Genomic DNA, 13,858 nt, shown 5'->3' on the forward strand with positions numbered 1-13,858 from the left:
ATTTGACAACCCTCTTATTCATACTGGAATTGGCAGCATTACTTCTGTGTGATGAGTCATTGCAACTACTGACTCATAAATATGATATGATGTCTGGAATGGATTTCATTGCACAATTGTGTCATCTCAATTGCAGATAGTTGTTGTGATCACTGTGTTAGCCCTAGGGAACAATTTAATCTGTTAAGGCAATAAGGTGCATCAGCAGGAGTATTGTGTTATGAACTAGGATAGTTCTAATGACAGATGCCTTGATAAGAGTCAGGACCTCTGCTGAGAATCTATGTTCAGTGATAAGCCAAACATTCGAGGTAAGCTAAGACAGAGGGAGTGCCTCTGACTTAAAGTATGATTCAGACAACTTAGGATTGGTGGTCCTAAGTGAAGGAAGTTCCAGGTAAAACCTAGTAAGATTAAAGTAAAGAACTACAGTGGTAAGAGTCATGTATTTATAGGGAACAACTATGGAAGGTTTAGGGCAGGTGCAAGTAAGTAGTGATACAAGCATATAGGGATTGGCATGGGTAGGGGTAACCCACCTGGGTCACAGGTAAGGGTACCTCATGGGTATGGGTGCAGGTAGACACACTGGGTACCCCCCACCCATCAAGCAAGGTACCATACCCATCACACCAAAAATGGTGGTTTTGCACATGGTACATATATTAAAACTATACAGCATCAAGATAACCTTATTTCAGTCACTACAAACAAAGCTCTCACAGATTTCGAAGTTCAACTTTGAGAAGCCCACCATATCTCCATCCACCACAATGTTCAGCAAGCGTGTTACAAAACTGACAGAAAAGGCAGCACAGGCTCTTGCAGAGGGTGGCCAAAAGCTGAAATGGAAGATTAGTGCAAGTAGCCAAGAACTTTCGCAGGGCAAAAAACAAAAGAAAAAACCTTCAGCATTGAAGAACAATCCTTCGACATCTGAAGAATCAGTCGCTACAAACCCCACTTCTCACACTGTGAGCTGATGAGCTGCTGTACAAACAGAGGAGGAGGACAATACCTCTTCCAATGCTATCATTGTTGACTCATCATCCAACACAAGTACTGAAGCAGACATATCAGATGCTGAGGCATCAGATGACGAGCTCAGCAAGTCATTTATCCCTGTATAATATCATTATGTTAATAAGCCTTCATTTCCATCAGCGCAACTACAGAAAGGATGGACATCACCAGTATATGCCTTCTTTGAGCCAGCACCAAATATTGAATACACTGATGGGAGGTGTGTTAAGGTCGTATTCAAAGGATAACTGGATCTGAAGGGCTTTGGCCTCAGCTTGTGTGCTGTGCCCCTTACCTGAGTATTGCCCCTTATTTCAGGAAGGCAGGACTAATGCGTCCGGAAGGTCGGACAAGTAGCGTAATGGATCCGGATGACTTCCGGATGAGGGATAAGTATCGTAGGGCTAATCTGGATGAGTCCAGACTAGAAACTAATGGTAGTGGACTGTCGGAGACAGAGGTGGATATGGATAGACTATAGGAATCAATCCCAAGTCTCGGAGGGTGACAAGAGTAGAGATACTCAAGTCCAGAGGACAGGAATGAGTAGAACTAAGATGATATTTGAACTCAGGTACTACAGAAAGTTACAGGAGGTTATATACTATAGGTATCTAATGGAATGATCAATCAGCAGAGTCCGAGGCTATGTATGAAGCATGTGGATAGTCTATTGGTAAGTAGAAATGGATCACAAATCATGAAACGGAAATGAAACATAGGTAGTGGATAAGGGAGCAGGATGGATATACAGATAACCGAAATACCGGAGTTAGGGGGTTACTGAAAGGGGACAAGCACTGGTTGTGGATTCGGATGAGTTGTGGACCAGACCAGACAAGTAGACAGGTTGAATGATGAGATGTTGGAGGGAGATAAGATGCAGATAGGATTGGAGATAAGATGTGGATCTGAGAAGAGATAAGGGTCGGATCTGAGATCCTGGATATGCAGATATGACAAGGTGTTGGAATGGCAAGCATGCTGCAGCTGAGAAGTGTTCATTGTCCATCTTGTATGTTCCCATTATTGTCTTTTGCCTGTCTTATATGTTCTTGTTACACCATTTACCATTATAATACTGAATCTTTATTTGTTTTCCTTTGTACTTACAGAATCCATTGATCTCATGGGCCAGCGCCTTACGTCTTTTGTTACAAGTCTCAGATACTTATTCACTCGCACAAGAGCATGTGAGCTATTTAGTTAGCTACAGATTTGGACTAACACCTCAGACGTTTGCCTTTGCATGCACAACTGAGAGTATCTGATTGTTACAGATCCACGCGAGGCTGTTATAACTTTCACAGGTTATGAGCCCTGAGTTCTGAAGGAGCTCAACATCTCACACATTTCAATTGCCAAAAGCTGCTATACACAATGTCTACTACTGTGCCCATCACCATGGATACCCTGCCTACAAATGTGCCTAAACTCAATATCAAAGGCACCAACTGGGTGATATTCTCGCTGTGCTTCCAGATCACTGTTGAAGCAAAGGACTTATGGAAACAATTTGATGGAACTAATCCAAGGCCTGTCAGACCATCCATGATGTCTGGGGGAATGACCACCATATCTCCTCCTGACCCCATAGCACTCACTCAGTGGCAGAAACACAAAAACCTTGCAAAACACTTGCTTACCCAGTGTATCCCTGATTCTACTGTGTTACATGTGTGGAACTTGTCTGATGTTGTCACAATGTGGAAGGAGATTGTGCGTGAATACACTGAGAAGGGTGCTTATGTGCAGACTGACCTCTGTACCAAGTTTTTAGAGTCGAAGTGTCCAGGTGGAGGAGATGTGCACATGTTCTTTGATGAGCTTCATGCCAAGCGTGATGAATTGTCAGCAGTAGGAGTCCAGATAGAAGAAAAAGATTACTGGTCAACTATAATCCAGTCCCTTCCTAACCATTTGGCTGCTTTTGCCTCCAGACAACTTGCCATAGCCTGACTCTACAGTCCCACCCAAACTATTGACCCTGACATCCTGATCTCATTGATCATTGAAGAGTCTGAATGTTGCAACAGAAAGGACACCTGCATGACACAAACCAATGGTGCCAAAACACATGGCACTGATGAGGCCATGGCAGCCACAGACTCGTCCTCCCATGGATGCGGAAACAGGGGAGGTTACAGAGGCTCACATCATGGAGGACAAGGTGGGGCTAACAGACCCTGCCCACCTTGCTGGAACTGTGGTTTGCAAGAGCACTTCAAGGTGAAGTGCCCTGAACCAGACAAAAGTCAGTCTGCAGGAACCAACCGCACCACACAAGGGTCTGCCCATGCAGCTGCTGACTCTGATTCTGAGAGTGACAGCATCTTTGCTATTGATGAACTGTCAGATTTTGAGACTGAGAACTCAGTACCAGACTTGCTCACCCTATCTGAAACCTCCTACAATAACAATCCCCTCCTCAGTGCTATGTCAGAAGATGATGATCATTTCTCTGAAGTAGGAGAAGATGCTGCCTCCTTAGACAATCCCAACTGGACTCCTATTGGAAGTTTCAGTGACAATGAGCAAGCCGAGACTGATGGCAAAGTAGCTGCTGAAGTCAGTCCCAAGGCCAAAGGTGATGGACCCATTGTTGAACTATATGACTCCAGCTCTATGCACCATATCTCCCCATTCAAAGGGAACTTTGACACTCTCTCCACCATTCCTCCAAAATCATCCACAGCTGCAAACAAACAGTTGTTTAATGCTGTAGGAATTGGTGAGATGATTATAGAAGTACTGAATGGTGTCGATGTGTCCAAACTTTGCCTCACTGAAGTTCTTTCCTCACCTGAAGTGGGATATATGCTTGTCTCTATCGGATGCCTTGACAAGCTCAGCTATTCAGCAACCTTCATGGATGGAAAATGTATCCTTCAAGACCCCACCAAAGAAGTCATCAGGCAGATTCCAAAGACATCCAAGGGGTTATACTGTGTAGTACATGATGAGAGCAGTGGAAGCATACATGCTGCAATAGAAACAGTTACTGTGATGGAACTCCATAGGCACAGGGGGCACATCGCACCCAGTGCTGCTTGAAGACTTGCTGAAAATGGGTTAGTGTCTGGTATCAAAGTTGACCTATCGTCAGGAGAACCTACCTTCTGCAAATCATGTGTCTATGCCAAAGCCACACAAAAGCCTGTCAAGAAAGTTTGTGAAGGGGAGCAAGTGAGCAAGTTTGCTGAAGGGGTTCATAGCGACCTCTGGGGACCCACACCTGTTGCCACCCTTGGAGGTTGCATGTACTATATCAGCTTTACAGACGATAAAACTTGCCTTACTTACCTGCACCTCCTCTGCTGAAAAAGTGACACTTTCAATGCCTACAAAGAGTTTGAGGCATGGTGTGAGACCCAGCACAATGCAAAGGTCAAGGCACTACACTCTGACCAGGGAGGGGAGTACCTGGGTAAAACCTTCAGCATTCATCTCAAAGCTGCAGGAATGAAGCAAAAACTCACTGTCCATGATATGCCACAACATAACAGTGTTGCTGAATGGATTAACTGCACACTGGTAGAGAAGGTACAAGCTATGCTCCATGAAAGTGGCTTACCACACACCCTTTGGGGAGAGGCTGTAAGGCATGCAGTATGGTTAAAGAACCACACACCAACACAAGCCCTAGATGGTGGTATGCCCCTTGAGCAGCCACTGGAACAAAGCTGGATCTACAACGAGTGAGACCCTGGGGCTCGAGAGTATGGGTATGCATCAAGGATGGTGACAAGCTTGGAGGTCAAGTAGAGGAAGGATGATGGGTGGGCATAGATGATGCTAGCAAGAACAGGTGCTGAGTATTCTGGCCTGTGAAACACAGAGTCACAGTTGAATGCAATGTCTACTGGGACACTGCAGATAGTGTGTTGTTCCCTTGCAAGGGGGAGGAAGACTTAATTCCTAATGCGATGATAATGACACAGACTTACTCACCTCCTGCACAGACCCCTGCAGTGATGCTTAACAAGCCAAAAACAATGCCAGAAACTCCCAAAGTCCATCCGATCCCTTCAAAAATCCCTGTCCTTTTGACCTTGCCGACACTCAAAATGGTTGCTAGAAGAGTCAGGAAGCCAAGTCAGTGAGTACTTGACATTATTGAGGGAAATGGCACCATACCAAGAGGTGTTCAGCTACCACACACCTTACACCAAGTTGTTGAGGAAGCAGGAATTGAGGGGGAGAATGCAGCCAAGCAGCTAATGTCTCTGCTTGAGGATGATGATCCAGCTGAGCTTGTCTTATCCTTAGTTCAATTCATGGCTGAAGCAGAAGCACTTGAACCTACCTCATTAGCTGAAGCCAAATGGTGCCCTGACTGGCTGCAATGGGAAGCTGGCATCCTTGAAGAACTGGCTGCCCTCCAGACTGCAGGCACATGGGAACTTGCAGACCTTCCAAATGGTGCAAATCTTGTTGGTTCCAAGTGGGTTTTCCAGGCAAAGAAAGATGTCACTGGAAATATTGTCCACTACAAAGCTCAATTAGTTGCACAGGGATATTCACAAGTCCCTGGGGTGGATTATTTTGACACTTATGCACCTGTAGCCAATCTCTCCTCCATTCGAATGACTCTAGCCCTTGCAGCACGATTAGACCTGGAACTTCACCAAATTGACATAAAAGGGGCCTATCTGAATGGAGAACTCAGTAGAGAGGAAGTGATATATATGCACCAACCCCTGGGTTTTGAGTTGAAAGTGCAACTGACCAAGGTCTGCAAATTATGAAAGACTTTGTATGGACTAAAGCAGAGTGGAAGAAGATGGTATCAGAAGCTAGTTGAGATTTTAGTGGAAAAGATTGGACTCACACAATGCAATGTCAACCAAGCTGTGTTTTTCTCATGCACTGTACCTGATGAGCTCACCATCATTGTAGTCCATGTTGATGACTGCACCCTCACAGCTACATCAATGGACCTTATTAAACAGCTCAAGGACAAGATATGGACCTATGTTGAGGTCACTGATCTAGGGGAACTACACTGGCTATTAGGAATTGAGGTTACTCATAACTGTGAGAATTGCATGCTTTGCCTATCACAAAAATCTTACCTAGAATCCATTATAAGGTGTTTCAACTTTGAAGAACTGAAACCAGTTTTAAACCCCATGGAACCCAGCACAAAACTCCACTCAGGCCAATCACCATCTACCAGCACAGAGTACACTGCTATGCACCACATCCCTTATTGCAAAGCTGTTGGATCGCTCATGTATGCATCTCTCAGAACTCATCCTGACATCTTTTACACTGTAACCATGGTATTTCATTTCTCAAGCAATCCTGGAGAAGCACACTGGGATGCAGTGCAAAGAATTTACCATTACCTCATAGGTATGAAGAGCTTGAAGCCCACCTATGGTGGGATAGAAAAGGAGCTAGTAGGATATGCAGACACCAACAGGAGTATGGAGGAAAGCAAGCGAGCAATATCTGGGTATGCTTTCCTGATCGATGGTGGCGCTGTTTCATGGTCATCTAAATGACAGAGAGTGAATATGTAGCTGCAACACATGTGGCAAAGGAAGCATTGTGGCTGCATTCCTTCATTGGTTAGATCTTCACTCCATTCACAGACCCCATCACACTCTTCTCTGATAACCAGTCAGCCATCACCTTAACCAAAGACCACCAATACCATGCTCAAACCAAGCATATTGACATCCATTTTCATTTCATCCATTGGATTATTGAAAATGGCAAATTGCGCCTCGTCTATTGCCCTACCACAGATATGGTCGCTGATACCCTGACTAAGGCATTGCCATCACCCAAAGTCAAACATTTCACTGTAGAACTTGGCCTGCATTTGCCTTGAGGGGGAGTGTTGGAACAGCAAGCATGCCACAGCTGAGAAGTGTTCATTGTCTGTCTCTGTTAAGGTCATACTCAAGGGCTAATGGATCCTAAGGGCTTCTGCCTCAGCTCGTGTGCTGTGCCCCTTACCTGAGTATTGCCCCTTATTTCAGAAGGGCAAGACTAACACGTCCGGAGGGTTGGACAAGTAGCATAGTGGATCTAGATGACTTCCAGATGCAGGATAAGTATCATAGGGCTAATACAGATGAGTCCAGACTAGAAACTAACAGTAGTGGACTGTCATAGACAGAGGTGGATATGGATAGACTATAGGAATCAATCCTAAGTCTCAGAGGGTGACAAGAATAGAGATACTCAAGTCTGGAGGACAGGAATGAGTAGAACTAAGATGATATTTGAACTGAGGTACTACAGAGAGTTACAGCAGGTTATATACTATAGGTATCTAATGGAATGATCAATAAGCAGGGTCTGAGGCTATGTATGAAGCATATGGATAGTCTATTGGTAAGTAGAAATGGATCACAAATAATGAAACAGAAATGAAGCATAGGTAACAGATCAGTGAGTAGGACAGATATACAGATAACCAAAATACCAGAGTTAGGGGATTACTGAAAGGAGATGAGTGCTGGTTGTGGATTCGGATGAATTGTGGACTGGACTGGATGAGTGGCAGATTGGATGATGAGATGTTAGAGGGAGATAAGATGTGGATAGGATCGGAGATAAGATGTGGATCAGATCTGAGATCTGGATATGTGGATATGTGTTAAGGTCACATGCTCAAAGGGGGTCAGATCACAAGGGCTTGGCATCAGCTTGTACACTGTGCCCCTTTCCCGAGTATGTGCCCTTAATTTCCAGGGGCTAGAACAGTTGTCTGGAGTTTCTGGGATTTGACTAGGGTGGATAACGGATGTCCGGATCTGAAATGTGAGATAAATCTGATGGACATCTGGATGTTACTTGGACAAGTGGATAAGACTAATCTGGATGAAGTCCAGACTAGAAACTAACAGGGGATAGACTACCCTAAGGTAGAGCTGGAGATATAGTCTAGGATACAATCCTAAGACTTGGAATATGACAAGAGACTTGGCTCAAGTCTGGAGGACACAGGAATGAGCAGGAACTAAGATGATATTCCAACTAAAGTATTTCTGAGAGTTACAGGAGGTTTATATACTGTAGGTATCATGTAGGAATCAGTCAGCAAACACAAAGGCTATGTATGAAGCATATGCAAAGTCTATTAGTAAGTAGGATGGATCACCAATAATGCATATTGGAAATGAAATGTATGTAACGGATCAATAATCAGAAGGGAAACATAGTTAACTGGAGTCCAGAGACAGGGGAAGTCTAAATGGGGTTGGGCGCTGATATAGAGTTTGGATTCTGGAAGGAAGATAAAGATAGATCAGATCATTGGAGATCCATCCAGAGAAGTGGATTTAGAGTTGAGAGTCCAGAATGGCATATGACAGCATCCCATTTTCATCAAAGATCAGAAACCTCGATCATTGACCATTTTGAATGGGTGCAAGCTCTCTGCAACCTAGCACACAAACTCAGCCCTTGTGTGCATTGTAAGCATGTTTTTATGACATGGATTGTTGTCCACTCACTTCATTTCAGTCTTGGTGTGTTGTTTGTGTGAGTAAGTCACCTTGCCTTTCCCTTTTCTTTCAAATGCAGTTGTGATTGAACCTGTTTTGAGTATGCCTTCCACTACAGTTGTATGTGCTGACTGTGCAGTCTTTGCTTCTTGTACAGCTTCATATGCAGGCACCCCAACAACTCTTAATGTGCTTTGTCATGTTGCTTGTTGATTTTGCATTGCTCTTGTCAAGGTAGTGCCAAACATGCTGTTTGCAATTCTTCCCCAGGCACTTGAAGACATGTGAGCACCTCCTGTGAAAGTTATAACAGCCTTGTGTGGATCTGTAACAATCAGATACTCTGCTCCAAGTAGGTAATGATAAATAAGTGAAAATATAGGTATCTCACCTTGGTTGTGCATGCAAAGGCAAATGTCTGAGGTGTTAGTCTGAATCTGTAGCTAACTAAATAGCTCACATGCTCTTGTGCGAGTGAATAAGTATCTGAGACTTGTAACAAAAGATGTAAGGTGCTGGCTCATGAGATCAATGGGTTTTGTAAGTACAAAGGAAAATGAATAAAGATTCAGTATTACAATGGTAAATGGTGTAACAAGAACATATAAGACAGGCAAAAGACAATAATGGGAACATACAAGACTGTCATATTGTCATATGCCATTCTGGACTCTCAACTCTAAATCCACTTCTCTGGATGGATCTCCAATGATCTGATCTATCTTTATCTTCCTTCCAGAATCCAAACTCTATATCAGCGCCCAACCCCATTTAGACTTCCCCTGTCTCTGGACTCCAGTTAACTATGTTTCCCTTCTGATTATTGATCCGTTACATACATTTCATTTCCAATATGCATTATTGGTGATCCATCCTACTTACTAATAGACTTTGCATATGCTTCATACATAGCCTTTGTGTTTGCTGACTGATTCCTACATGATACCTACAGTATATAAACCTCCTGTAACTCTCAGAAATACTTTAGTTGGAATATCATCTTAGTTCCTGCTCATTCCTGTGTCCTCCAGACTTGAGCCAAGTCTCTTGTCATATTCCAAGTCTTAGGATTGTATCCTAGACTATATCTCCAGCTCTACCTTAGGGTAGTCTATCCCCTGTTAGTTTCTAGTCTGGACTTCATCCAGATTAGTCTTATCCACTTGTCCAAGTAACATCCAGATGTCCATCAGATTTATCTCACATTTCAGATCCGGACATCCGTTATCCACCCTAGTCAAATCCCAGAAACTCCAGACAACTGTTCTAGCCCCTGGAAATTAAGGGCACATACTCGGGAAAGGGGCACAGTGTACAAGCTGATGCCAAGCCCTTGTGATCTGACCCCCTTTGAGCATGTGACCTTAACACATATCCACATATCCAGATCTCAGATCTGATCCACATCTTATCTCCGATCCTATCCACATCTTATCTCCCTCCACCATCTTGTCATCCATCCTGTCCACTCGTCCAGTCTGGTCCACAATTCATCCGAATCCACAACCAGCACTCATTCTCTTTTCAGTAACCCCCTAACTCTGGTATTTCGGCTATCTGTATATCCATCCTGCTCCCTGACCTGTTACCTATGTTTCATTTCTGTTTCATTATTTGTGATCCATTTCTACTTACCAATAGACTATCCACATGCTTTGTACATAGCCTCAGACTCTGCTGATTGATCATTCCATTAGATACCTATAGTATATAACCTGCTGTAACTTTCTGTAGTACCTCAGTTCAAATATCATCTTAGTTCTACTCATTCCTGTCCTCCAGACTTGAGTATCTCTATTCTTGTCACCCTCCGAGACTTAGGATTGATTCCTATAGTCTGTCCATATCTGCCTCTGTCTCTGACAGTCCATTACTGTTAGTTTCTAGTCTGGACTCATCCAGATTAGCCCTATGATACTTATCCTTCATCCAGAAGTCATCCAGATCTGCTACACTACTCGTCTGACTTTCTGGATGTGTTAGTCTTGCCTTCCTGAAATAAGGGGCAATACTCAGGTAAGGGGCACAGCACATGAGCTGAGGCTGAAGCCCTTCAGATCCAGTTATCCCTTGAGTATGACCTTAACAGTATATTTGAACTCACACCTTACCAAGTATACTTACACTTCCTATGGCTCCAACCAAAACTGCAAACACTCTCCAAGTGGCTGGATTAGTATCCACCCGCCATGATTCCACTCCTATCATCATAACCTTCAATAGCTTCTCACAGCATCATGTTAGCCAGCGCACTACTGCCAGAAGCATCTCGGAGCTTCTGAGTCGTCAGCATCCAGAGACCCCTACATGGACTCCAGCCCTAGCCCCTCTGGGCCAAAGAGATCTGGATGACGATGACATTGATCATGATACCCCTGGCAGAAACCTGCTGGATGGTAACAGTAGAAATCTGGATGATGATCCAGATGATGATGATAGAGACAATGGCCTGGGTCCACAGGATCGCATTATGGTACTCCTATCCAGAGGTATCAACAATCTCGCCTGAAACAATCGTTGCACCACCCTCCACGAAGATCCTAAAGTCAAGGTCCAGGAGCTGGATGTCTTTGATGGCACCAAGCCCCAGAAACTTCATGCATTCTTTGTCCAGTGCGAGCTCAACTTCCAGAGCAAACCCAATGCTTTCTGTACTGGAAGGTCTAAAGTCAATTTCACCCAATCCTATCTCAAAGGAATGGCCCTTGAATGGTTCAAACCTGACCTCCTTTCTGACAAACAAACTGATCATCCGGACTGGATGGATGACTATTCCAAGTTCATGCTTGAACTCCAGACCAATTTTGGACCTCACGACCCCTCTGGAGATGCAGAAATGCAGCTCGAACAACTCAATATGCGCAACAGACAGCGCATCAACAAGTACATTGTAGAATTCCAATGACTTGCCTCTCAGGTCCGCAGATGGGGTGATGGAGCCCTACACTGACAATTCTATAATGGACTTCCTGCTTGTATCAAGGATGAAATCAGTTGCATGGGAAAACCTGGCACACTCTTGGAATACAAGACCCTTGTGCAAACCATTGATGCCCGCTATTGGGAATGCAAGGGAGAGATCTCCCACAAAACCAAATCCTCCACACCCAATCCTCCTGCCAAGTCTTCTGAATGGACCAATGCCAATGTATCCAGATCTGGAAGCACCTCCTCTGGAAATAACAAATCTGGAAAGACAACTTCGTCCACTACCTCTGCTTCTAAAGCTCCGGACCTTAACAACAAGTTGGGTAAGGATGGAAAGCTTACATCCAAAGAGTGTCAGCGAAGGCTGGACAGGAAGCTCTGTCTGTTCTGTGGTGGACCTGGGCATACTGCTCAGGACTGCACAAAGTTGAATTTGCATGCTACCAAAGGTCACACAGCTACAGTCGATCTGGAAACCAAACTGGATGCCTTGGATGAGGCAAAAAAATAATCCATGACCCTCCTGACTCCGCATGGGATGAGGGTCGCATTGACTCAACCTGTGCAATGGAGCTGCGACTCAATGCTGTATCTTTGTCTGATCCAAACTTTCTCTGTCCATATGTTTCCATTCCTACATATTCCAATATTTCCAACTTTCCAGCTCTTGTAGATTGTGGTTCCTCCCATTTCTTCATAGAATCCGGCTTTGTCCATAAATATAATCTACCTACCTATGCAATTCCTCTGATTCTGCTCTGTTTGTTTGATGGTACTTGTAATGCAACCATTTCTGAAGCTATAGATCTGCCCATCCATTTCTCATCCAGTGTAGTCACCTCCGATATGTTCTATGTAACTCCTTTGGATTCATCCTGTCTTATTGTCCTTGGATATAGCTGGCTTACCCGACACAATCCATTGATTGACTGGGTTTCACACAGCATCGAGTTCCAGACTTCATCTCATGGAATGCCATTGACCCCTCTGATATCACCTCCACCACCTCCAGTGGAAACTACCCCTCTGACTACTCCAGACACCTCCGCTGATACCTCCGAGCCTAACATTTCTCTAATCAACGCAGTTGCCTTTTGCTGGGCTTGCAAGTTAGAAGGCTCCAAGCAGTTCAGCATCTTTCTATGTCCTTCCGGTGCCAAAATCCATTCTGTATCCACTTTGTCCAATGCTCCGGATCTATCTGCAATCCTTCCAGAGTATCATGAATATGCAGATGTCTTTGACAAGGGAAAAGCTAGCCAATTTCCTCCTCATAGGCCTTACAACCTAAAGATCAACTTAGAGGAAGGTACTCCACCCCTAGGCACCATATATTCCCTTTCTCCAGTTGAGCTTGAAGCTCTCCAGAAGTTCCTGGATGAAAATATCTCATCTGGACTCCTCCACTCCTCCTCCTCCTTGCACAGAGCCCCTGTGTCATATCCACATATCTGGATCTCAGATCTGACCCTTATCTCTTCTCAGATCCACATCTTATCTCCGATGCTATCCACATCTTATCCCCCTCCAACATCTTGTCATTCAATCTGTCCACTTGTCCAGTCTGGTCCACAACTCATCCAAATCCATAACCAGCGCTCGTCTCTTTTCGGTAACCCCCTAACTCCGGTATTTCGGTTATCTGTATATCCATCCTGCTCCCTTATCTGCTACCTATGTTTCATTTCCGTTTCATGATTTGTGATCTGTTTCTACTTACCAATAGACTATCCACATGCTTTGTACATAGCCCCGGACTCTGCTGATTGATCATTCCATTAGATACCTATAGTATATAACCTCCTGTAACTTTCTGTAGTACCTCAGTTTGAATATCATCTTAGTTCTACTCATTCCTGTCCTCCGGACTTGAGTACCTCTACTCTTGTCACCCTCTGAGACTTAGGATTGATTCCTATAGTCTATCTGTATCTGCCTCTGTCCCCGACAGTCCATTACTGTTAGTTTCTAGTCTGGACTTGTCCAGATTAGCCTTACAATACTTATCCCTCATCCAGAAGTCATCCAGATCCATTATGCTACTTGTCCGACCTTCCAGACACGCTAGTCTTGCCTTCCTGAAGTAAGGGGCAATACTTGGGTAAGGGGCACAGCACACAAGCTGAGGCCAAAGCCCTTCAGATCTAGTTACCCTTTGAGTATGACCTTAACACCCTGTCCTGTTTGTCAAGAAGAAGGATGGCTCCCTGCATCTTTGTGTGGATTTCCGTGGCCTGAACAAGATCACCAAGAAAGACTGCTATCTGTTGCCCCTCATTGCCAACCTCTTAGACTCTCTGAGCTGCACCAAAGTTTATACTAAGATCGACCTCCAGTCTGCTTACCATCTTGTCTGGATCTCTTCCAGAGATGAGTGGAAGACAGCGTTCCAGACATGCTATGGCTCCTATGAATGGTTAGTTATGCCCAAGGGTCTCACC

At 44.3% G+C, this 13,858-nt stretch overlaps 1 protein-coding gene across 1 annotated transcript; it reads left to right on the forward strand.

Moving 5' to 3' along the window:
• Window positions 1-520: 520 nt before the first annotated feature.
• Window positions 521-1,130, forward strand: BJ212DRAFT_1305229 (uncharacterized protein; the record flags this gene model as incomplete). The annotated part of the gene is made up of 3 exons (XM_041333735.1): window positions 521-550; window positions 702-974; window positions 1,005-1,130. 3 exons carry the CDS (start codon window positions 521-523, stop codon window positions 1,128-1,130), a joined length of 429 nt encoding a protein of 142 aa, XP_041185941.1.
• Between the last annotated feature and the right edge of the window lie 12,728 nt (window positions 1,131-13,858).

The sequence above is a fragment of the Suillus subaureus genome, assembly GCF_016647635.1.
Source record: "Suillus subaureus strain MN1 chromosome Unknown BJ212scaffold_109, whole genome shotgun sequence".
NCBI lineage: Eukaryota > Fungi > Basidiomycota > Agaricomycetes > Boletales > Suillaceae > Suillus > Suillus subaureus.